The 23156-nt window shown below is 33.1% G+C and overlaps 12 protein-coding genes across 12 annotated transcripts; 9 read left to right on the top strand and 3 right to left on the bottom strand. All coding sequences in view use genetic code 12, as the record gives it.

Annotated features, from left to right (window-relative positions):
- Nucleotides 1-589: 589 nt before the first annotated feature.
- FRS2 (phenylalanine--tRNA ligase subunit alpha) lies at nt 590-2080 on the top strand (the record flags this gene model as incomplete). The annotated part of the gene is made up of 1 exon (XM_002550326.1): nt 590-2080. One exon carries the CDS (start codon nt 590-592, stop codon nt 2078-2080), a length of 1491 nt encoding a protein of 496 aa, XP_002550372.1.
- Nucleotides 2081-2340: 260 nt separating this feature from the next.
- CTRG_04671 (uncharacterized protein) lies at nt 2341-3540 on the top strand (the record flags this gene model as incomplete). The annotated part of the gene is made up of 1 exon (XM_002550327.1): nt 2341-3540. The coding sequence occupies one exon, from the start codon at nt 2341-2343 to the stop codon at nt 3538-3540; it is 1200 nt and encodes a 399-aa protein (XP_002550373.1).
- Nucleotides 3541-8254: 4714 nt separating this feature from the next.
- Nucleotides 8255-9115, top strand: CTRG_04672 (uncharacterized protein; the record flags this gene model as incomplete). The annotated part of the gene is made up of 1 exon (XM_002550328.1): nt 8255-9115. One exon carries the CDS (start codon nt 8255-8257, stop codon nt 9113-9115), a length of 861 nt encoding a protein of 286 aa, XP_002550374.1.
- Nucleotides 9116-9346: 231 nt separating this feature from the next.
- CTRG_04673 (uncharacterized protein) lies at nt 9347-10279 on the bottom strand (the record flags this gene model as incomplete). Its single annotated transcript, XM_002550329.1, has 1 exon — nt 9347-10279. The coding sequence occupies one exon, from the start codon at nt 10277-10279 to the stop codon at nt 9347-9349; it is 933 nt and encodes a 310-aa protein (XP_002550375.1).
- Nucleotides 10280-10580: 301 nt separating this feature from the next.
- Nucleotides 10581-12119, bottom strand: CTRG_04674 (uncharacterized protein; the record flags this gene model as incomplete). The annotated part of the gene is made up of 1 exon (XM_002550330.1): nt 10581-12119. One exon carries the CDS (start codon nt 12117-12119, stop codon nt 10581-10583), a length of 1539 nt encoding a protein of 512 aa, XP_002550376.1.
- A 197-nt stretch (nt 12120-12316) lies between these two features.
- On the bottom strand, nt 12317-13036 carry CTRG_04675 (uncharacterized protein; the record flags this gene model as incomplete). The annotated part of the gene is made up of 1 exon (XM_002550331.1): nt 12317-13036. One exon carries the CDS (start codon nt 13034-13036, stop codon nt 12317-12319), a length of 720 nt encoding a protein of 239 aa, XP_002550377.1.
- Nucleotides 13037-13631: 595 nt separating this feature from the next.
- Nucleotides 13632-14681, top strand: CTRG_04676 (guanine nucleotide exchange factor; the record flags this gene model as incomplete). Its single annotated transcript, XM_002550332.1, has 1 exon — nt 13632-14681. One exon carries the CDS (start codon nt 13632-13634, stop codon nt 14679-14681), a length of 1050 nt encoding a protein of 349 aa, XP_002550378.1.
- Nucleotides 14682-15701: 1020 nt separating this feature from the next.
- Nucleotides 15702-16511, top strand: CTRG_04677 (carboxymethylenebutenolidase; the record flags this gene model as incomplete). Its single annotated transcript, XM_002550333.1, has 1 exon — nt 15702-16511. The coding sequence occupies one exon, from the start codon at nt 15702-15704 to the stop codon at nt 16509-16511; it is 810 nt and encodes a 269-aa protein (XP_002550379.1).
- Nucleotides 16512-16780: 269 nt separating this feature from the next.
- On the top strand, nt 16781-17833 carry TIF34 (translation initiation factor eIF3 subunit i; the record flags this gene model as incomplete). Its single annotated transcript, XM_002550334.1, has 1 exon — nt 16781-17833. One exon carries the CDS (start codon nt 16781-16783, stop codon nt 17831-17833), a length of 1053 nt encoding a protein of 350 aa, XP_002550380.1.
- A 415-nt stretch (nt 17834-18248) lies between these two features.
- Nucleotides 18249-18923, top strand: CTRG_04679 (uncharacterized protein; the record flags this gene model as incomplete). Its single annotated transcript, XM_002550335.1, has 1 exon — nt 18249-18923. One exon carries the CDS (start codon nt 18249-18251, stop codon nt 18921-18923), a length of 675 nt encoding a protein of 224 aa, XP_002550381.1.
- A 396-nt stretch (nt 18924-19319) lies between these two features.
- RAD16 (DNA repair protein) lies at nt 19320-21887 on the top strand (the record flags this gene model as incomplete). Its single annotated transcript, XM_002550336.1, has 1 exon — nt 19320-21887. One exon carries the CDS (start codon nt 19320-19322, stop codon nt 21885-21887), a length of 2568 nt encoding a protein of 855 aa, XP_002550382.1.
- Nucleotides 21888-22368: 481 nt separating this feature from the next.
- On the top strand, nt 22369-23154 carry CTRG_04681 (L-aminoadipate-semialdehyde dehydrogenase large subunit; the record flags this gene model as incomplete). Its single annotated transcript, XM_002550337.1, has 1 exon — nt 22369-23154. A coding segment is annotated over one exon (786 nt), but the record flags the coding sequence as incomplete, so codon positions are not given.
- Between the last annotated feature and the right edge of the window lie 2 nt (nt 23155-23156).

Raw genomic sequence — 23156 nt, forward strand, 5'->3', positions numbered from 1 at the left:
CAAGAGGATGAATTTGACTTTCAATGGAAAGTTGCGATGCCAATAAGGTCATATATTTAGTCATTTGAATGGCGGATATACGGCTAATGTTTTTCAACTTATTATTTATTTATTTTCATCACAATGTCTTGATGTATCACTTCTACCCTCGAAAGTTTTGCCCTTTTTCTTTTCTCTATTTTAGTACATATCATGCTTTCTGAATGAAACACTGCCCTATTTCTAAATTGGGAATTTCCGACAGATGTCATGATTTGAAGAAAAAAAAATAAATCCAATCCCTTCTTCCTCATCATTCGTTTGTTGTTACTGTTATAATTATAATCAATTGATTTTCCAGATCATCAGATTCTCTTCATCTTAACACATATCTCAATTGAAAATCGGTGCACGTGATCAGTGACAAAGTGGTCGTGCAATGGTACCAACTATTACAAAAAATTTTCGTTTCCAGTTGATGAAAAAAAAAAGCGAAAGATGAATCATCAGTGGGTCTAGTACAACCTGACAAACAAACATCCCAACACTTCACTCCACCTAACTTTGGTATTTTAAAAAAAATAAACAACTTTGGGCAAAAACAAAGAAAATGTCTGATTTCCAATTACAAATATTAAAACTTGTGAATGATAATAATGGTGTTATTGAAAACACCCTTAAGTCCTCAGAATTATCTAAAATAGATGCCAATACTTTACATGCTAACTTGACTTCCTTATGGGCCAAGGAAATGATTGTTTTCAATAAAATTGAAACTGATAAATGGATTTTAACTAAAGAAGCTCAAGAATATCTTAAAGTCGGAGCGACTCCAGAAGTTCAAGTTGTTGATGAAGTTTTAAAAGCTTTGGAAGGATTGACTATTTCTAAATTAAAAGAAAACTTGGGTAGTATCGGACTTGTTGGACAAGGTAAAGCTTTCAAAAACAAATGGTTGAGTAAAGATGGTGATAAATTAATTGCCAATGTTGACAAATTACCAGAAGATGTTGTTTTAAACGAATTGAAAACAATTAATGAAACCGGTACTTTGGATGATAAAAAAGAATTGAATGAATTGAAAAAGAGAAAATTAATCAGTTTAACCAAGATTGTTGGTTATAAAATTGAAAAGGGACCTAAATTTGCTCTTGAAATTGTCAGTTTGGAAACTGATATTACTTCCGATATGGTTTTGAACCAAACTTGGAAGGATGCTCAATTCAAACCATATAACTTCAACTCTGAAGGTGTCTATCCATCTTCTGGTGCTTTACATCCTTTGAATAAAGTTAGAGAAGAATTTAGACAAATTTTTTTCTCCATGGGATTCACTGAAATGCCTTCTAACCAATATGTTGAAACTGGTTTCTGGAATTTCGATACTTTGTTTGTGCCTCAACAACATCCAGCTAGAGACTTGCAAGATACTTTCTACTTGAAAGATCCAAAGACTGCTAAAGAACCAGAAGATAAAACATATTGGGAAAATATTAAACAAGTTCATCAAGAAGGTAAATACGGTTCTATTGGTTACAGATACCCATGGAAAGCTGAAGAATCATTAAGAATGGTTTTAAGAACCCATACAACTGCCATTTCTGCTGCTATGTTGCACAAATTAGCCCAAGATCCAAAACCAACTAGATTGTTCTCTATTGATAGAGTTTTCAGAAATGAAGCTGTTGATGCTACTCATTTGGCTGAATTCCACCAAGTTGAAGGTGTTTTGGCTGGTTATGATATCACATTAGGTGATTTGATTGGTTTCATGGAAGATTTCTTTGGTAAGATGGGTGTTGACAACTTGAGATTCAAAGCTGCTTATAATCCATATACCGAACCATCTTTGGAAATTTTCGCATACCATAAAGGTTTGAAGAAATGGGTTGAAATCGGTAACTCTGGTATGTTTAGACCAGAAATGTTGGAATCTATGGGTTTACCAAAGAATTTGAGAGTTTTGGGTTGGGGTCTTTCATTGGAAAGACCAACTATGATCAAGTATGGTGTTTCTAACATTAGAGAGTTGTTGGGTCACAAGGTTTCATTAGACTTTATTGAATCCAATCCAGCTGCTAGATTAGATGAATTCTTGTAGATTTCACAATGAAGAAAATTAATAGAGTAGAGAATGTGTATATACTAATAAACATGATAATTTTTATATACCTTGAGAGAATGTGTATTTGCAGAACACATCGTGGTTTCAACAAAGAACACACCGAGAGTTCAACAACGAAATTCGAAAAAGTGCGTTCAACAGAGTTATGTAATAAAAAAAAAAAAACACTATTGAAGGAAAAAAAAAATATCACCAACAACCGTCATATATAGTAATTGAAATACAGCCAATCTAGAATGGAAGAACCACAAATTAAGACTGAACCTTCGAATGATATATCATCAGATAAACCACATTTAGAAGAATCATATCATCACCAATCGAATTCTAAAAGACCATCAACACTTGGAGCTCCAAATGATTTTAAATGTCGTTGGACTGATTGTCCGTCATCCAATTATACAAATTTAACAGGTTTAGTGAATCATTTAAATTTAACCCATATAAATACTATCCCAGTAGGATCACCTGCAAGTAAATACATTTGTTATTGGGAGAATTGTGCACGATATGGATTAGAACAACCAAGTAGATTTGCTTTGGTGTCACATTGTAGAACACATACTGGAGAAAAACCATATTTTTGTCCTGTTCCTGAATGTGAGAAACATTTTACTAGATCAGATGCATTAACTAAACACGTTAAAGGTGTACATGAATTATATTCTATAAGAGATCAATTGAATATATTGAAAGAGAAAGTTAGGAAAGGAATGGATATTGAATTTGATGTTGATCATCTATATGAAGATGAATATTTGAAGATTATTGAACATGATTATGAATTACAGAAACCGTGGTGGTTTACAAATGAGTTTTTGAGTGTTTTGAGAACAAAAGAGGAAGAGCAGACAGAAGACGATACTATGGTTGATTTGAAATCTATTGATAAATTACCATTTGATTTCCAACAATATCGAGTAGCGAACTCAAGATATAAAAATTTTATAACTCTTTCGAGAGAAGAACTTAATGATGATGAAGAGATTGAAGAATTAATACTGACTCACGATGAGAATAATAATATCGTGAATGTGGCTAAGAAACAGATCGTACATGAGAATCCCAAGAGAAGTTTCCCACAAGTTAGCAGTAATTCAATCTTAGAGAATTTATCAAGTTCTACAAAGAAATTGGTCCATGATTATAATTCGAAGGGAAATATTAATGTTGATGATATTGAGAAGATTAAAGATCTAGATCAGTTGAAAGAATTGCATGATAAATTAGCCAATCAGTTGAACACAGGATACAAAATCAACAAGATACTAGCTTCGCAACTCATTTCAAGTATTAAGGAAAAGAGAAAGTTGTGGTTATACAATCAATTATTAATTGATGCGAATTTACAAGTTGGTTTACCGCCGGATGGTAAAACGGGTCCAAAGCAACGAGTAATGCAAGATAAGTTTGATAGTGAGTTATTGCATAAATAAATCAATAAATAAATAAAGTTGAAAGCGGAGAATAGTTGCCGAGTTCTGTAATGACCTCATATATGCATAGTTCAATATATATGTTTGCTTGTTTACGTTTTACATCATAGTTTATTAAATAGATTAAGATTCATTGTTACAATTAGTAATATTGTTATGTAGTATCAATTGCCTCACTTTTGTTCCTGTTGTCCTTGTTGTGTGTAAGTGCTTTCTTTTAGGCAAGTCATTGTATATGTACTTTTAGAAGACATACAGAAGAGATTAGGCAAGAAAAAAAAATAAAAAGAATATTAAACCAGAGATATGGGCAAACGTGTGTTACATGTGTTTCAAAAGTAGAAGTTACATGGTGCCCAATAGTTACTCCTCTTTGAATTTTATTATCTTGATGGTTATTGTTATTATTGACTATTGTTATATTGTGTGTATCAGTTGTTGTTAACCACAAGAGAACTCGAATGACCCAGTCTGAAGAGTATTATGAAGCTGGGGTTCGTTAAAAACATCAACTTAATACAAAGATCGGCACATTATACCTCCACATCTTCAAAAGAACAACAACAACAACAAAAAAAGAAACCTAGCAGACGTCCTCCCGGGGTCAATTGTCAACATTTATGACGTGTCATGGCTTAAGGTCAACGCAATGTGATATTAGTCATTTCCGAATGAAGAAGATGAGAGTGGGGGAAGAGAAGGCTAAGATAAATGAAGCGATAGAAGAGAAATAAATAATTAGTGGTTCTATTTTTATATCGTATTCACAACTTAGTTAGTTTTACAGCTCATACACACACAGAACGAATTTCATTTGATATTTCTGTTTATATATTCCACTTAGTTATCTTTTCTTTTTACTCGATATCTGTAGTTTTCACAAGACCAAAAAGTAAGATCAATTGAATAACGTTGGAATTGGTATGTCATTGCTACTATCAACACCAAAATATTGTAACAATACTACAGTAATGGAAAGACAAATGAATAACTACAAAAAAAAGAAAAGGAAATTAACTTGATACATAATGGCACATTTAATATTGTTCGAGAGCAAAAGCTATAAGAATCTGAAGTTGGATGGAAATAATATTTCTTGTATAAAGAATAATTATCACAATTTCAACTTCTCGACACTCAGGGCAATAATAACAAAGGAATCAAAAAGAAAGTACTAAAGCATGCAATAATATATATTTTACCCCTTTAACCCACACAATCCCCTATGTGTACTATATTCTGTTTCATTAAATAACCCGTAGTAGTAACACAAGGAGGTATTCGAACAATTGTATCATATAAATTGTAAGGTTTAAGATAAAATACATTAATCATTTATCATATTTAACCTTTTTTGGTTAAAACCATATAATGGTCATACACGTCTCTCCCCCAAGCTAAAACAATTCCACCTAAATTCGTACATCTGTATATTAAATTAGCCACATTATTTTCAAGGGAAAACTCATATATAAAAAAGAGTAAATGTTTAAAATCAAATTGTTCCCTTCATTGATATTCCAGACAAAGATTACTCAAAAGCCCGATATTTATCTTCATATTGAATTGAAAACTCAATTCGCTGATAAGCTATACAGCATCATGTTTGCCGTAAATAACCCACATGCAAAATTCAAATCCAAGTATAAAACTACAAAAAAAAAAAAAATAATAGCATGCTCTTCGTTAAATATTTATGCAAGATGAAGCATTCATGTGTCATGAGTTATTTTTAACAATAATACCTGATCTGGTATATATTTCTCACCAATACACCCCAATAAATCTCCTCATAGTTAAATGTGCAAGATTCTGTTTAATTTACATCAAGACTTGAAAGATTATTATCAAATTCAAGTCAAGGGCGTCATACAAAGAAATAAATGAAAAAATTACGATAAAGTGATAAACCCATGACATTAAGAATAACCTTCTAACTTACATACTCGGTGATTAAACTTCAAATGAACACCCATCTTTTCCGTCTGGAAATAAGGTAATTATTTGGAATCATCTAAGATTCTGTAACATAGTCGAATCACCAAGCTTATCCCGTTGAATATTCAAAATTGGAGTTCATGAAACTTTTTTAAACGTCTTTCAAAGATTTCAAATATACTCAAAGTGGTGTTATTCGGTTTTATTTTCGGCATACAGTACTTTCTTTTTAGTTTTTATTAAATTGAAAACCTAATGCCTTTCTTTTATTTCTTTCTTTTCTTTTATTGAGATCCGACCCAAATTGAGTAAATGTTATATTATTGACTTTGATTTTGATGATGTCAGAATAATAATAATAAATAACCTCGAATTCCATTTTCTTTTTATTCTTCTTCTTCTTCTTCTCTCGATGTGTAATTATTTCAATTTCCCCTTATTTTAATTATTGTTGTAGTATAATTATGATCCAGATAATAAATCTACATCAACAGAAAAACACAATAAAATGTCTCTCCACTTTCTTAAATTCCTTGTATACAATAATAAGGTAAAAATAAAGCATTGTCTTTATTCATTCCCTATGAGCCTTGTTCTTTACCTATTACTCTAGTTCATTAACCGTAACACGAGATTCCTTTATCCTCTCACCCTAGTATTTTTCGCCGTTTCCTCCCTTTTTTTTCCCTGATGATATCTTCGTAGATTGTAACATCACTCCGTTGTTTTTTTTTTTCTTTTTTTTTCTTAAAAAGAAAACAAACTCGTATCCTATACCTGAGTGAAAGTGATACAATGTAGTATTGTTGTCAACTTATTTACTCCTGTTATAATGTAATATTCAAAGGGTACACCATAACGTATAGTATGTGATTAGGTAATCGCACGCATCTTCACTGATCGCAGCTGCAAAATTTATTATTTGATTTCGGTTTATTCTGGGGGGTTAAATTATTTTGATTTTGTGTAGCGGATCAGTCGAGAGGATGGAAATCAGGAATTACGATGCACGCAAAATTAACTGGATAATCAAGTAATGTTCAACAAATGAGAGTAAGAACGTAAAGAACAATGCATTTATGTTAAATTCTCCCCAAAACTACCGCCCCACAGTTGTTGCTATGTTTCCGAGAATTTCGGGTCAAACAGTGGTTTTTTCATCTTATGCTTTACACTTTGTTACACCCCCCTCACAGTATTAGTTTGCTTTTAAGCTGTATAGTTTAAACTTGTTTTCTATTGTTCCGAATCCTCTTTTTTTTATTATTTGAATGTAGCCTGGGTCTTTATCAAGAATAAAGGTGGAAATTCATTATTTACACAAACCAACAAGAGGAGGTACAAGGTACAAATAATTGTTACACCACAACTATTAAGACTACCACAATTGCAAAAAAAAAAAAGAAAAAATTCATTTGTTACGAACCTGGTATTGACAACTATTTTAACAGAAAATGAAACATTACAACTACAACTACAATTACAGGACACCGCCTTGAAGTCCAATAGCATTTGTCTAGACACGGGTTATAGAAGGACAAATACTCCACACTTCATCTATCTAATCTCGTTGTCAATAGATTTAAACGTAGCCAGCAATACAAAAATTAAAAAAATCAGACTTGATAACAGGCGAGGTCATTTCACACATAACTTTTAAACTTTACATATATAAATTCTTTTTCTTTTTTTTTTTCTCCTTCTTAGGCTTCTACTTCGATTACTTCTGGGAATAGTGGCTAAGTAGAATTCTAGTGAAACGTTAGTAGTTTCTGTTGTTTGATTGGTCGTCCTTACAATTCGAGCAAAAAAAAAAAAGATACAAGAAGCTCTTCGGGAGAACTTCCTATGTTATATGAATATCTTTCAACTGCACCTCTTCTGAGCCGCGCAAGATTTCATGTGAATAGCCCCTTCGGTTAGATAATTGGCTCCTTTTTTTCTATGGAGTTATTCCGTTCCAGTTTGATATCTTGGTTGATTAGGTTTTGAGTTTTTGTTCGATGTATTTTAGATTTTTAGTACAATTTTTTTTTATAAGTTCTTCGTTTCTTTTTACTTAGCGTTAAATGAAACTGTGCAACTTACATGATTCGTTACCAATTCAACCTAACAATAGATAACAAACTAACTCACATACTTCTGCGCTCACCAAAGGCACATTAAATACAAAAACTGTATTTGAGGTTACTTTTAGTAAAAAAAAAAAGTTCTCGGTGTTTGTTTTGATTTGCTTTTTTTTGCCATTGCTTCTCTTTTGATGATGATGATCATGATTTTTATTATTTATACTTGTGTAGCACATTGTTATTATTAAAGTATCTAAGGTTATTTAATATTTTCTTCAATTGACAGCTACATGATTCCGCAGACAATAAAGTAGAACCATTCAGATGGTTAATAACAATGCTTTTTGTATGAGAAGATAAAAATAATAATTTTAGAAAATAATACATATACTAAAATAATTCTAAAGCAAATCGAGTTTCTATATATTGTATTTAGCTGAAGAGGAGGAGGAGAAGTAGTTAGCAGTAATATTAACCTTTTCCTAACTTTTGACTATAAATATAACCTCAATTGGCACCCAAAAATTTTATACCATTTTTGTTTAGAGAAATCTTTCTTTCTTCTATTTTATTCCTCTTTTTGAATCTTCTATTATTCTTGTTCCGTGTATTATATTTATATCCACTCATCCAACCCCCCACCTTCCCCTGTATTCAAAGTTGTCACAATCAACCAATTGTTTAATCCTATTATTACCACTTCTGCCATGTATAAAGCTGTGAACTTTGAGGATCCATTATCGGAATTCGAGTTGGCTTTTTATGATTTTATTCCAGAAGAACCAACAAATATTGCTGCTACCACCAAAGACATAGCCGACAAGACGCCAAGCTTATTTATAAATGCAAATAATGATTTTGATTTTGATTTAAATAATTGGACATCGGAAGAATCAACAAATACTTCACTTGTAAATTCTCCAACAAATAATTTTAAACAATTGAATTCCAAAAACTCATTATTAGCTTCTCCATTACAAGATTATCATGAGATAAATCCAACCACGGTAAATTCTCGGTTGTTTGACAATCATAATGAAACTCAAGGAAATAACGATATATTCATGTATGATTACACCACAAACAAACCAAAGAAAAATAAGTACCGCGTTAACAAACCATCTTCGAGTTCCCCTTTGTTGCGCCTCCCTTTGAAACCTTCGGTTACAATAGCCAATATAGGTACTTTAAGTCGTTTAGAAGTTAAATCGTGTAAAGCTGCCATTCCAAAAACTAATGTGGGAAATCCATTTTACAAATCACCCATGGAGACTAAATCAAAATCAAGCACAGATACCTGCAACAACAACAATAGTAATATCAACAATAGTAATATCAACAATTGCAATGATTGCGATACCGATGTGGAGAATGATTTTGATAATGAAGATGATCAAGTGATTTATGACTTGTTGGTTGATGGAAATATACTGAATAAAACGAACCAGTTGCCAATATTAGAGACCAAGTTTGTAACATTTGATGATAATTTAATATTTGATGATTTATTAGACAATCAACAAGATATACATCCATTTATAAAAGATAATATACCATGGAGAGTATAACAATTAAAGGACAAAAAAAGAAAAGAGAGATCCAGCCAAATATCCCACGCATTCATTCAGTTTCCGGAAAGCTTGATATTCAATAAACCTTCATTTCTAATAATATTTTGTCGTTGTTTCCATTTACAGAAGATAGTATCATAGATTATTGTATAGTCCCCACTGCCCTCTTACATACTTCTCTTTATATTAATTTTTTTTTTTGTATTGTATTTATAATATATTAATTCTCTATATTTCACCAATTAAAGGCTTTAAAGCGATAGGCAATAACTCTGCAGCATCACCTTTAAATCCCCAAACTCCAGGTTGATTACCTTTTACAATATCTTCATCAATATCAATATTAAATATAGCTATTTTACCACCTTTAAGCTTAACTCTTTCGATAAAACTATTTGCCGGATACACGGTTCCGCTTGTACCTATAACTAAAATCAAATCAATCAGTGGATCTTTGCCTTCTATGAAATTATCAATTTGTGAAATTAAATTTAAAGATAAAGATTCACCAAACCATACCACACCAGGTCGTAATAATTCATTACAAATAGGACACAATGGTAAGTCTTTTTCTGGGATTGATTTTACTGGTGTAAATTGTGGTGATAAAGAAGTAGTACTGATGTTCGTACCACCACTATTGTAATCCGTTTCTCCGATTTTCCTTTTTCTTGTTCCTTCAATATATTCATTTTCACTTCCTTCTAAAGCTTTAGTTAATGGATGATTGAAATTATTATGATCGACAAAATTACACATAAATGAAGTACATTTCAAATCAAATAAACTGCCATGGATTTCAAATAACTTATTATCATCATGATTTGATTGTCCATGTAATCCATCATTATTTTGAGTTATTGTAATGTATTTGATATTATCCAAATGTGATAATTTACTTAATGCAATATGTCCTTTATTTGGTGATGCTTGTAATGCTTGATATCGTTTATATGAATAATATTGCCACACTAGACTTGGATCAATATAAAATGAATCTGGTGTGGATAAATCTATTGAATTGTAATTTTTATAAAGTTCTTGTGTACCATAAACTATCGGAAGTCCTGAGGATACAGATAACCCAGCACCTACTAAAGATATTATTTTCTTACTTTTTTTTAGACAATCTTGAAATTCTAGAAGTTGTTTTTCATCCATGCTGTTGTTGGATATGTTAATGTTGAGTAATTGGAATTCACTTGTTGGTGGGGAAGAAAAGCTGTCTGTGTAATTTGAAGTCGCGAATAAAAATTTTCCTGTTTATAATAGACTCGATTGATTTTGGTGATCTTTTATTTCTTTTTTTTACTATTATATATAATGAAACAAAAACTATATTACAAAAAGACTTATTAAAACTAGAATAAAAAAAAAAACTATTAAATACACAATTATATTCTTTTTCATTTTTTTTTATAAAGATTTCCTTTATTGAGGAAGGCACTATGGATAGTTGGCTTTACTTCTTTTGGTTCAATTTCCAAGCCAAATAGCTGGCAGAATGACCTAATTCAATATTTGAATTGGTTACAATCTTATTCCCACTGAGTTGCACCGGTGGTGCTCTATAGAACAAAACCTCTTCACTTACTTCACCATTTGGACCAACTTTTCTCCTCTTGTTAACGAGATCACTCAAATCACCCAAACTATCATCATCATCTTGTAAACCATAAGCTAATGTACCTCCTTCGAGCAAGTTAGAATATGAAGATGTAGATGAATGATAGGTTGTTCCTGTAGGTACAATACTGGTTGGAGTAGGAGTGGTGGCTTTTCTAAACAACTGTTGGTGTTGTTGATGTTGCAATTGCTGTAACTGTTGTTCTTGTTGCTTCTTTGCTTGATTCTCCTGGATCTGTTCGTGCAACAGTTTATAAGTTCCTGGAAATTGCGGTTTGTCTGCTTCACGAGGTAAAAGTGTTGAATCATTACTAATATTGTTTTTATTCGAATGAGCAAGATTGTTTGCAGTTGATGCAGCGATACGTGCAGCTGCTAACCCAAGTGTATCGGTAATTGGTTTGGCAGGTACATGATTTGGACTACCATGAGGAAGTGCAGGAGTAGTAGCGTAAACGGTATTTGTGGAACCACCACCACCTTTCAATTGGGAAATTGGTGTGAACAAGTAAGCAAGACGATTAGACTTTGGATCATTGTGTTCGGGAACGGCAACAACATTCTGACTACTGATATACTGTCCCAAATCATCATTAGGTAATGGGGCATCAATGAAAACTGATCCCGAAAGTGGTGGAGAATTGGCAGTACCTGGAATAGGGTCAGGAATTTCCATGCCTTCAATTGCGTCGGGAGCTAACAAATCTTTGATAGGTGAGTCATACTTGATTAATTTTCTTGTTTCTGGCAAAGGAACTAATGGCTGTTCAGGATCATCTCTCACCTCATCTGGTAAACAGGCTTTCCAAGTTCTGATACGGTTAAAATGATGAGTGTTTTCATTATATCTAAACTCACAGATAAACCAAGGTGCATTTTCTGGAATAACACCTTCCGGTAAGTCACCCTTCTGATATCTAGTTAAAAAAATAACATAACATGGTCCAATAATGTCATCAACCAAATGATCTCTATATTGTCCAGTTTTACAGACTTCATTCATAAAGAACAATCTATCCACAGCATGGCATGTCTGTTCAGGACGATAATACCAACACATGTTACAATATCTTTTACCATCTTCAGTACTCCACATACGGAAAATTTGTCCAACAATTGGTCTGTCAGGATCAGCCGGATTCTTCATCAATACCCAGTTACCAATCTTATACGTATATCCATCGATTTCCAAACTTTCCAAAGGATATCTCAAAATACCATCACTGGATGAAGATGTACTAAGAAGAATTTCCTTGTCAGATTTATTCAACTCAGCTTGAATGATGATATGAGCTTCTTTTTTGAATTGTTGGTAGTCCATAAACTCTTCACTATAAGGATCATCTTGATAATAAACTTGTACATTGGCAAACATCAAGTCCAAATCATTGATAAATTGTTCAACAGAAGAATACTTTCTACTTCTAACCTTTACCCTAATTTCATTCAAACTAATTGGGTTAGTTATGGTCTCATAGTAATCACTGTAGATTTTAGGATCTGGAAGTTTCTCAAAATGTTTAGTCAATGGTTTATTATTGCTATCACGTAATTTCTTGAAACCTTTCAAAATCAATTTGATACGTGTTTCAAATGGTTTGTCAATAATTGGAGGTCTACCTCTTCTAATACCACTTTCAATTTGATTTTCCTTATGTCTTCTTGTCGAAGTGTTGGAGTTGGTGTGGCTGCAGGAACCGGGTATGGCAGTCTGGTATTATAACCTGTTGATACTACCGGTTTAGACAAAGAGACAACAGAAGGTTCTATAGTTTGTGGGGTAGCACTCATTTCATAGTCATCACGTTTAAGAGCACCAGCCGTACTTGAACCAGGAGTGGCTTCCGAATTTTCAAAAGAAAATGCAACTAATTCATCATTATCCTTATCTTCAGGTAAATCGCCAATATGCGGATAAATCAATTCTTGCGCATTAAATTTCTTATCGCTTTTCAATTTTGCAATCACCACATCAGTAATGTATTGTTTTAAAATTTGAGCTTGCCTGTAAATAATAGATTCTGGTTGATTGTATAATCTTGCATTCCATGAAATCAAAGCCAAATCATATATAAATTCTTGAGCATTAGCATATTTCAAACTTTTTAATTTACGGCCCACAGCATGAAGTGATAATGGATTTTGAACAATTTTATAGTAATCTGTTCCTGATCTTAATGGAACAGTTTGAAAGGTCTTTGAGATTAAATAACCTCTATCCTCAATTTTATAAATCCCATCAAAGAGTGGTTGTAACTTATTCAGTAACTTCTTCCTTTCTCTTTCTGACATTGAATCGATTGAATGTTAAGGGAACAAAAAAGAAGGGGTGGTACTGTTTTGTTTATTGAACTAGATTGATAAAAATCTGGAGAGAAAAAAAAAAAAAAGTTGTTCTGGCTCTTGATTTTTGCTTTCACGCTGGCGATAGAAAGAAAAGGTTCTGTTTATTTTTATTGTTTTTTTTTTTGACCACTTCTCATTCTTTCCTTTGTTTTTTTTTTCTGGTTTGTACAGAAGAGAACTTTAACAAGTGTACACGACTTTTTCTGGCACGGGTCAGTTTTATTAGATATGAAGATGTATTAAATTGTGCAAACTACTTCAAAATTAGATCGTTTGTGTTTTATTTCTTTTCATTGGACACACAACCTTTCAATAGAATTATCTTTGTTTTATTTTTTTTTATTTTGATTGTGATTCTTGTTGTGTTTCAACTTTTTTGAATGCCAGATAATAGTTCCAATTAAATTACGAGTGTGATATTTAGAGAATAAAAAAAAAGGAAGACAGAGAGAGACAGAAAAAAAAAGCATTAAGAAAAGTGAACAGCAGCTTTCAAATAGTTTAAACTAGGAGTTAACAAACAAAAAAGTAATATCAAAAAATGGATTTTGAATTGGAACCTACTTTAGAAGAATTGATTAAACAAGATACTTTGAAATGGATCTTTGTTGGTGGTAAAGGTGGTGTTGGTAAAACCACCACTTCTTCATCAATTGCCGTTCAATTAGCTTTACAACACCCAGAGGATGAATTCTTATTGATTTCTACTGATCCAGCTCATAATTTATCTGATGCTTTCTGTCAAAAGTTTGGTAAAGATGCAAGAAAAGTTGAAGGTTTATCAAACTTATCATGTATGGAAATTGATCCTGAAGCAGCTATGAGTGATTTACAACAACAAGCACAACAATACAATAATGATCCTAATGATCCTTTGAAAAGTATGATGAATGATATGACCGGTTCTATTCCTGGTATTGATGAAGCTTTGTCATTTATGGAAGTCTTGAAACACATTAAGAACCAAAAGGTCACTGAGCTGGATACTAAAGATAAGGTTTCTTACAGAACTATCATTTTCGATACTGCTCCAACAGGTCACACATTGCGTTTTTTACAATTACCAACTACTTTGCAAAAATTATTAGGAAAATTCCAACAATTATCGGGTAAATTGGGTCCAATGATGAGTATGTTGGGTGGTGGTGCTCAAGGTCAACAAGATATGTTTGCCAAATTGAATGAGGTTCAAAAAAATGTTGAAGAGGTTAATGAACAGTTTACAAACCCTGACTTAACTACTTTTGTCTGTGTTTGCATCTCTGAGTTCCTTTCCCTTTATGAAACTGAGAGAATGATTCAAGAATTGATGTCCTACAAAATGGACGTCAACTCCATTGTGGTTAACCAATTGTTATTTGCTGACGATGATGAAAATCCATGTAAAAGATGTGTGGCAAGATGGAAGATGCAAAAGAAGTACTTGGATCAAATGGCTGAGTTATACGAGGACTACCATTTAGTTAAGATGCCATTATTGGGATCTGAAATTAGAGGGGTTGACAATTTAAAAAGATTCTCCCAATTCTTGATCAAACCTTATGATCCTAAAGTAGATCGTGCTATCATTACAGATTTGAAAGAGCAATAAGTAATTAGTTTCTATAGATTCTCCAAAAAAATATACTGGATTCACAATATAATAAATAATTACATACAGGAGTTCGTAATTGTAAGAGAAGCAAAAAAAAAAGCTTCAAGCGAGACAGCTATTTTGCTAAGGGGAGAAGGGAGAGAAGAAGGAACAAGTGCGAAAAGTATTTTAAAAGGTGGTATCAAACATGAGCAGAAAAAAAAAAAAACTTGAAATTTTCACATTCAAAAAGAACTAACCCAGGCAACTTTTAGGTTAAGTGACGTCCGGCAAAGACGCAGGAACAATTGAGTATACTCATTTAACATTCCATTCCCTTCTTTTGAATTTGACTCAACAGATTAAAACAAAAAGAAAATCACAAGTGTTTAAGATCCTTTTCTTTGGTGAACAAGGTAATTGAAATTGATAATGGCTAGAGGTAATCAAAGAGACTTGGCTAGAGCCAAAAACTTGAAAAAACAACAAGAAGCAGCAAAAAGTCAAAAACAGGGTGATAAGAACAAACGTATGGAAACAGATGCTGAGCGTATGAGAGCTAAGCAAAAGGCAGCTGATGAAAGAAAGCAAGCTGAACTAATGGCAAAAGGTCAAAAGAAATAGAGTTTTCTAATTATTTGTTGTTGTTATGTGACAATCTTCCAGAGCAGTATTGGAACAATGTAATTGATTGTTTATATCTTCAACCCATGTTATATGATTTGTGTAGAGTTTGAATTTAATACAAATAATTGTATTCAGCTTGTAGAACAGGTATTGTCAAGTGTTTGTTAAATCCTCTTTACAACAGAAGGTGCAACTATGCACCTGATTCTTTTTTTGATCAATGTGCACGAATCGTTTATTATTCCACCTTTAGTAATTTTGAACGACTCCGAAAAAGTCATGTTGACTAGAAACCAAATCTCAATTGACATTGAATTTTTTTTTCCATTTCTATTTTTTATTTTTTTTATATTAATTGAAATATTTTGAAAACATTATTGTTTTAAGTAAAACCAATTCCATTCACTAAACATGTTAATTGAAGAATCTTATCACGATGTAAAGACCGCAGATGGTACTACCATGCGTATCTTTACTTATCACCCAAAAATCCCAAACTTTCCAAAAGCTAGATTTCCAGGGGTAATTGTCTATAGTGAAATTTATCAAGTTACTGGACCAGTTTCTAGATTTGCCAAGGATATTGCTGGTCAAGGTTTCATTGTTGCGGCACCAAGTTCTTATCATAATTTTGTTCTGCACGAACCATTGGCTTATGATGCTGAAGGTACTGATTTGGGTAACAAATACAAGATTGAAAAGGAATTGTCTTCATATGATGAAGATACTAACTTAACAATCGATTATTTGACTAGCTTACCAACTTGTAATGGTAAAATTGGTGCAACTGGTATGTGCCTTGGTGGTCATTTAGCCTTTAGAGCTGCTCTTGATCCAAGGGTATTGGCGCTGACATGTTGGTTTGCTACCGACATTGCTCAACACTCTTTGGGTAAAGGCATGAATGATGATTCATTAAAAAGATGTGGTGAGATCAAAGGTGAGCTTCTTTATATTGCAGGTACCAAGGATACACACGTTCCATTTGAAATGAGATCTTTGATTAGAGAAGAATTACATAAGAATGAAGTTGCAGTTCATTTTGCCGAAATTGATTCTGCTCAACATGCTTTTATTAGAGATGAATCCTCCAAGGGTCGTTATGATCCTGCGGTTACCAAGTATTTGTTTGATTGGATGTTGGAAATTTTCAACCGTAGATTAAAATTGGATTATGGTGATCACGATGGAAAGGACAACAAAGTTGAACATGTTTGTTAAGTAGGAGGTCTATATTGTTTTATATACAAATATTCTTCTTATCAATGAAATAAAACTATCAACCACAGTAGTGGTCCCAAAATAAAGGTTTACCAGAATTGATCACAATGCACGACTATTCGCATTCGCACGAACAAGGTAGTAAAATTTTTCTTTTTTTTTTTTGTCTTTCTACGAGATTTCTGATTTTTTTTTTTTTTCACTCATCAATACTTTCACTAGATTTTCAGATCTAATACATCATCCATAACAAGAACAACTAGTACGACATGAGACCAATAAAGTTGATGGGACATGAACGTTCCTTAACCCAAGTTAAATACAACAGAGAAGGTGATTTATTATTTTCTGTTGCAAAAGATAATGCTGCCTCAATTTGGTACTCATCAAATGGTGAAAGATTGGGAACTTTAGAAGGACATCGAGGGGTTATTTGGTCCATCGATGTTGATCCAGAAACTCATTTATGTGCCACCGGAGGTGGTGACTTGGCTATCAAATTATGGAAAGTTGAAAATGGTCAATGTGTATATACTTGGGAATCCCCATCTCCAGTCAGAAGAGTGGCATTTTCAACAAATGGTAAGAAATTATTGGCCATTGCTGATCAAGTTATGGGACACATTGGTACAATTTCTGTATTCGACATAAATGATGATGATTCTACTATAACTCAACAAAATGCCACTCCAAGTTTGGTCATTGAAACCGATCCAGAAGGTTCCAAAGCTACCGTGGCTGGCTGGTCTGACGATGATGCTTTTATAATTGTTGGACACGATAATGGTTATGTTTCGAAATATGATGCTAAAACTGGTGAATTGGTTACAAGTTTACAAGCCCATGGTATACATACAGATGAAAAGAACGTCAGTATTACTGATATCCAATTTGCTCCAGAAGATAAATCCTATTTCATTACTTCATCCAAAGACAAAACCGCTACTTTAATTGACGTTGATACTTTTGACGTCTTGAAAGTTTACAAAGCTGATGCTCCAATGAACACTGCTGCTATTACTCCAGTTAAAGATTTCGTCATCTTGGGTGGTGGTCAAGAAGCTAGAAATGTTACTACTACTGCTGAATCACAAGGTAAATTCGAAGCTAGATTTTACCACAAAATTTTCGAAGAAGAAATTGGACGTGTCAAAGGTCATTTCGGTCCATTGAACACCGTTGCTGTCCATCCAGATGGTACTGGTTACAGTAGTGGAGGAGAAGATGGTTTCATTAGAGTTCATACATTTGATAAATCTTATCATGATTTCCTTTTTGATGCCGAAAGAACTGAAAGAGCCACTGCTGCTGGTACCATCTAGATGCATCCATGGCTGGTGAGGAGGGGGCTTACTATTCAGATTTACAGTTAAACAGATATTTGTACACTTGTATTTTTCTTCTTCTATTACAATTATTATTTTTCCTTTCTTTTTGTATACTAGGTTCAAATATAAACAAAATTATAAAGTAATAAATCAACATGTGAGACTGGTATTTTCGGATCTTAATATGCGAGAAGTTTCCAGTAGTTTCCAGAATAGTCTTTAGAATTGCCAGGGCTGCAAAAATCTTAGTCAAAACAGTGCTGGAAAAAAAAAAGGGGGAAGAGGGGGAAATCCAACAATTTCTGACTATATAAAAGATGAACAGCAGCAATAATATAATGAACATAAAGTAAAACTTTTTTTTTTCCTATTGTTTTCAATTTATTCATTCATTCTGAACACAATTATAATGGTGAATTTATTTAATAGTTTTTCAAGTCCTTATGATGATTTAGTCAATCATTTGGGTTCTTCTGGTCAAGGATCCGCACAAGCAAGACGTAAAACCACAAACAATCCTAATATTAAAGTTAAAGAAGCAAACAAATCAGATCACCATGAAATACAAATTTTTAATAAAACAGGTTACAAGAATTTTAAAATAGAAGTCGTTAAACAAGGTCAAGAATATTATTTGATGGTTCAATCATCAGTTGATAGATTTGAGAAATTTTTCAAGTTGAATCCTTCAAATGATAATTTACAAAATGTAAAGTCCCAGATAGTTGATGATTGGTTGATCATTTCCATCCCATTTAATGCTAAAAATCAGACAAAAACAACTCCGAAAAAGCAAACGAATACTCCTAAGAAGCAACCAAATAGTCCAATTCCTGCAAAGAGTCCTACTCCGGCGAAATCACCCCCACCATCAAAAAATACATCAACAAAGACTACACAAGGAAAAAGCCCACATTCACGTACAAAGAGTCCACCACCGTCAAAGTCTAGTTTCTCAAAAGCAAAGAGTTCAACCAAGAACTTGTTTTCCCGAGGCAAGAAATCACGTACAGAACCTCCAAGTTTATTAGAAGCAGCTAGACGCAAACCATTTTTAGAAGAAGTTCCAGATCCTGGTATTTGATTTTTTTTTTCTTGTTTTTGTAAATGGTTGTTAGTAAGTTTCCTTGATGGATAGTACAATTATATAGTTATTATTATTACAGTATATAGAACAAAGAGAATAAATTGCGCAAAATCCCAATCAAGTAAGGTAATGAGCGTGTACTTTGAACTAAAAGAAAGAAGGGGAAAAAAAGTTTTTTTTTTTCTGTTGCTTTTGCAATTTTTCAGCTTCTTCTTTGATTCACACTAGAATTTTATCAAATAATTTTTCTAACCCATTTCTCCTATCATTTTCTAACCTTGTTCTCTTTTTTTTTGTTTATTTTACAACACAAACAGAAATTACAACGATTAATACAAGGACATAGATCTCGACTTTATTTCAAGAAGGTATCAATAGAATAATAATAATAAAATGGCAGACCCAGAAAATAGCACTACGAATGATATATCCTTATCGGACGTGGAATTAGGAGGGGGATTCATCGTGGATGATAAACCTAAGAAAAGACCAAGAAGAGCAGTAACAATGAAAGTAGAATATACAGAACCAAAGGATTTTGACCTAGAAGATGATTCGGTTGATTCTGATACATATGCCAACAATCCCGCTCCCTCAAAGAAACGAAGAACGCGTGCAAGTACGCGTAGTCAGACAAAGGCAAGGTCGAAGGCTAAAAAGGAAGCTGCATCTTCAGATGACAGTGACGATAATGGAGATCAGGAATTTACATTAAGTTTGGATGACAAAGAAAGTGATACACCAAATTCTGATGATGATATTGAGGTTATAGAAATCAAACGCGCTAATCAAGTTGGACCGTTTGCAGTCAATATTATTGACGACTTGTCAGTAAATGACGACGATACCCCTCTTGCCATTATTGGATCATCCAATAGTAGCCTGAATGTTGATGGACTTGACCAATTTAGTATAGCTAAAACTGTTAGATCGAAGGGTACAACCACTAAGCGTAAGAAACGCGCCACCAAGAAAGCACCAAAAAAGAAAATGACATGGTATGAACGTACCACCATGAGACTATATGAACAGCATCCATATTTGAAGGATGTGTTTACAGATTTAAGAGAAACGGATACAATAACACCCGAAAGAGCGGAACACCCACCGGGTATGACTATCAAACTTTTACCTTTTCAACTTGAAGGTTTAAATTGGTTAGTCAAACAAGAAGACGGTAGATTTCAAGGTGGGGTTCTTGCCGACGAGATGGGTATGGGTAAAACAATTCAAACCATTGGTCTTTTTATGCATGATAGGACGAAGAGGCCGAATTTAGTTGTTGGTCCAACTGTTGCGTTAATGCAATGGAAAAATGAAATTGAAAAGCATACAGAACCTGGACTGCTTAAAGTATTGTTGTATCATGGAGCTGGAAGAAGTAATAATGTGGCGGATCTTTCTGACTATGATGTAATTCTTACTTCGTATTCTGTCTTGGAATCTGTTTATAGAAAGCAAAACTATGGCTTTAGAAGAAAAGCGGGATTAGTCAAGGAAGAATCAGCATTGCATAATATTCCATTTTATCGAGTTATTTTAGACGAGGCTCATAATATCAAGGATAGAAATTCCAACACTTCCAAAGCAGCAAGTGAACTAAATACCCAAAAAAGATGGTGTCTAACAGGTACACCATTGCAAAATAGAATTGGTGAGATGTATTCCTTAATTAGATACATGAAATTGGATCCATTTCATTTATATTTCTGTACCAAATGTGACTGTAAAAGTACACATTGGAAGTTTTCTGACGGAAGAAGATGTGATCATTGTCAACATCCACCAATGCAACATACTAATTTTTTCAATCATTTTATGTTGAAGAATATTCAGAAATATGGTATAGACGGACTTGGTTATGAAAGTTTTTGCAATCTCAGATTATTATTGGATCATATGATGTTAAGAAGAACTAAAATTGAAAGAGCAGATGATTTGGGGTTGCCACCTAGAGTAGTAGAGATCCGTCGTGATGTTTTCAATGAAGAAGAAAAAGACTTGTACACTTCATTGTATAGTGATTCCAAAAGAAAGTTCAACGATTATGTTGCCGAAGGGGTGGTGTTAAACAACTATGCTAATATTTTCACGTTGATTACTAGAATGCGACAATTGGCTGATCACCCAGATTTGGTATTGAAGAAAGTGGGAAATAATGCTCTCAGTGGTGATCTTGATGGTGTCATCATGTGTCAATTATGTGATGACGAAGCAGAGGAACCTATTGAATCGAAATGCCATCATAGGTTTTGCCGAATGTGCATACAAGAGTATGTTGATTCATTTCTGGGTTCAAACTTACAGTGTCCAGTTTGCCATATTGGTCTTTCTATTGATTTGGAACAACCAGCAATTGAAGTTGATGAAGAATTGTTTACTAAAGCATCAATTGTTAATCGTATTAAACTGGGTTCGCATGGTGGTGAATGGCGTTCATCTACAAAGATTGAAGCATTGGTTGAAGAGTTGTATAAGCTTAGGTCTGATAAGCATACTATCAAGTCAATTGTGTTTTCACAGTTCACTTCGATGTTGGATTTGATTGAATGGAGATTGAAAAGAGCTGGTTTCCAAACAGTGAAACTTCAAGGGTCAATGACACCTCAACAACGTGACAATACCATTAAACATTTTATGGAAAACACCGAGGTTGAAGTATTTTTAGTTTCATTGAAAGCCGGTGGTGTAGCATTGAATCTTTGTGAAGCATCACAAGTGTTTTTGATGGATCCATGGTGGAATCCTAGTGTTGAATGGCAATCGATGGATAGAGTTCATAGAATTGGACAAAAGAGACCAATCAAGATTACCAGATTTTGTATTGAAGATAGTATTGAACTGAAAATTATTGAATTACAAGAAAAGAAAGCTAATATGATTCATGCTACGATTAATAATGACGATGCAGCCATAAGTAGATTAACTCCTGATGATTTACAATTCTTGTTTACTAATTGAATTTGTATGTTCAATCAGATTTGTATATAGTTTGTGTAAATGAATCAAAATGAATAAATAGAAAATTACTGCAAAAAATTCTTACTGTACAAAAGCACACTAAAAAATGACAATAGTTGAGCTTGTGTAAGTTCAGTGACTCATTTAAGGCAAAAAAAATTTTTATCAGTGAACAAAATGAAGAAGACAGAAAAAAGAAAATTTTTTTTTTCATCTAAGGTGAGAGTGGTTTGCGGCTTTCGTTGCCAAAATGAGTAATCGCGGTGTAGTAGTATATTTAGCAAAGCGTTATCGGGAGGAACTGTACAATTTTTTTTTCTTCTCTCAGTCTTACTCATTTCCTACAAAAGACTGGTGGGGATTGCAAGTTTAGTTTATAAAGACTGAAAATTATTCATTTAAAATTTTTCTTTTTTTTTATTTTATTCATTTCTTTCTTTCTCTTTTTCTTTGAACCAAATTTACAATTATCAATTGAAACATGTCTGACTTTTGGATAAACTATTTAGATAATCCTACATTATCTGTTTTACCCCATGATTATTTAAAACCTGCTAACAACAAATCTGTTGAAGGTACCTACTCATTTGAAGTTTCTTCACAACCATCAGATTTTAAATATGGCTTAACTGTCTTTGCTGCTTTGGTTTACAGATTAACTGGTGATGAAGATATTGTCATTGCTACTGATGCTTCTGCTAATACCCCGGAATTTATCATTCGTTTGAATTTAACACCAGAATTGACTTTTACCCAACTTTATGATAGAATTAGTCAAGAATATGACAACAATGTTTCTAAAGTCAACTACACTTCGCTAACTGAAGTTGCTCATAACATCAAGAAAGCCAAAAACTTGGAAGATCTTCCAGGATTGTTTAGATTGTCATATCAACATGCAAATGATAATCAACAATTGAATACTACCGTTGAAGGGTCTGTTCGTGATTTGGCTATTTTCACAGACGGTTCCAAATTCACTATATTCTATAATGCTTTATTATACTCCCATCAAAGAATTGTGATATTTGGTGAGCAATTCAATCAATACTTGTCCAAAGTCCAAAAAGATACCAATATTGGCATCACTAAAGTTAATTTGATCACTGATTCACAGAGACTGCAATTACCTGATCCAACAATAGATTTGGACTGGTCTGGATATAGAGGTGCAATCCAAGACATTTTCATGGATAATGCCAACAAACACCCTGATAGAACATGTGTTGTTGAAACTGAATCATTTATGGATTCAAGTTCCAAAACAAG

The sequence above is a fragment of the Candida tropicalis genome, assembly GCF_000006335.3.
Source record: "Candida tropicalis MYA-3404 genomic scaffold supercont3.6, whole genome shotgun sequence".
Taxonomy (NCBI): domain Eukaryota; kingdom Fungi; phylum Ascomycota; class Pichiomycetes; order Serinales; family Debaryomycetaceae; genus Candida; species Candida tropicalis.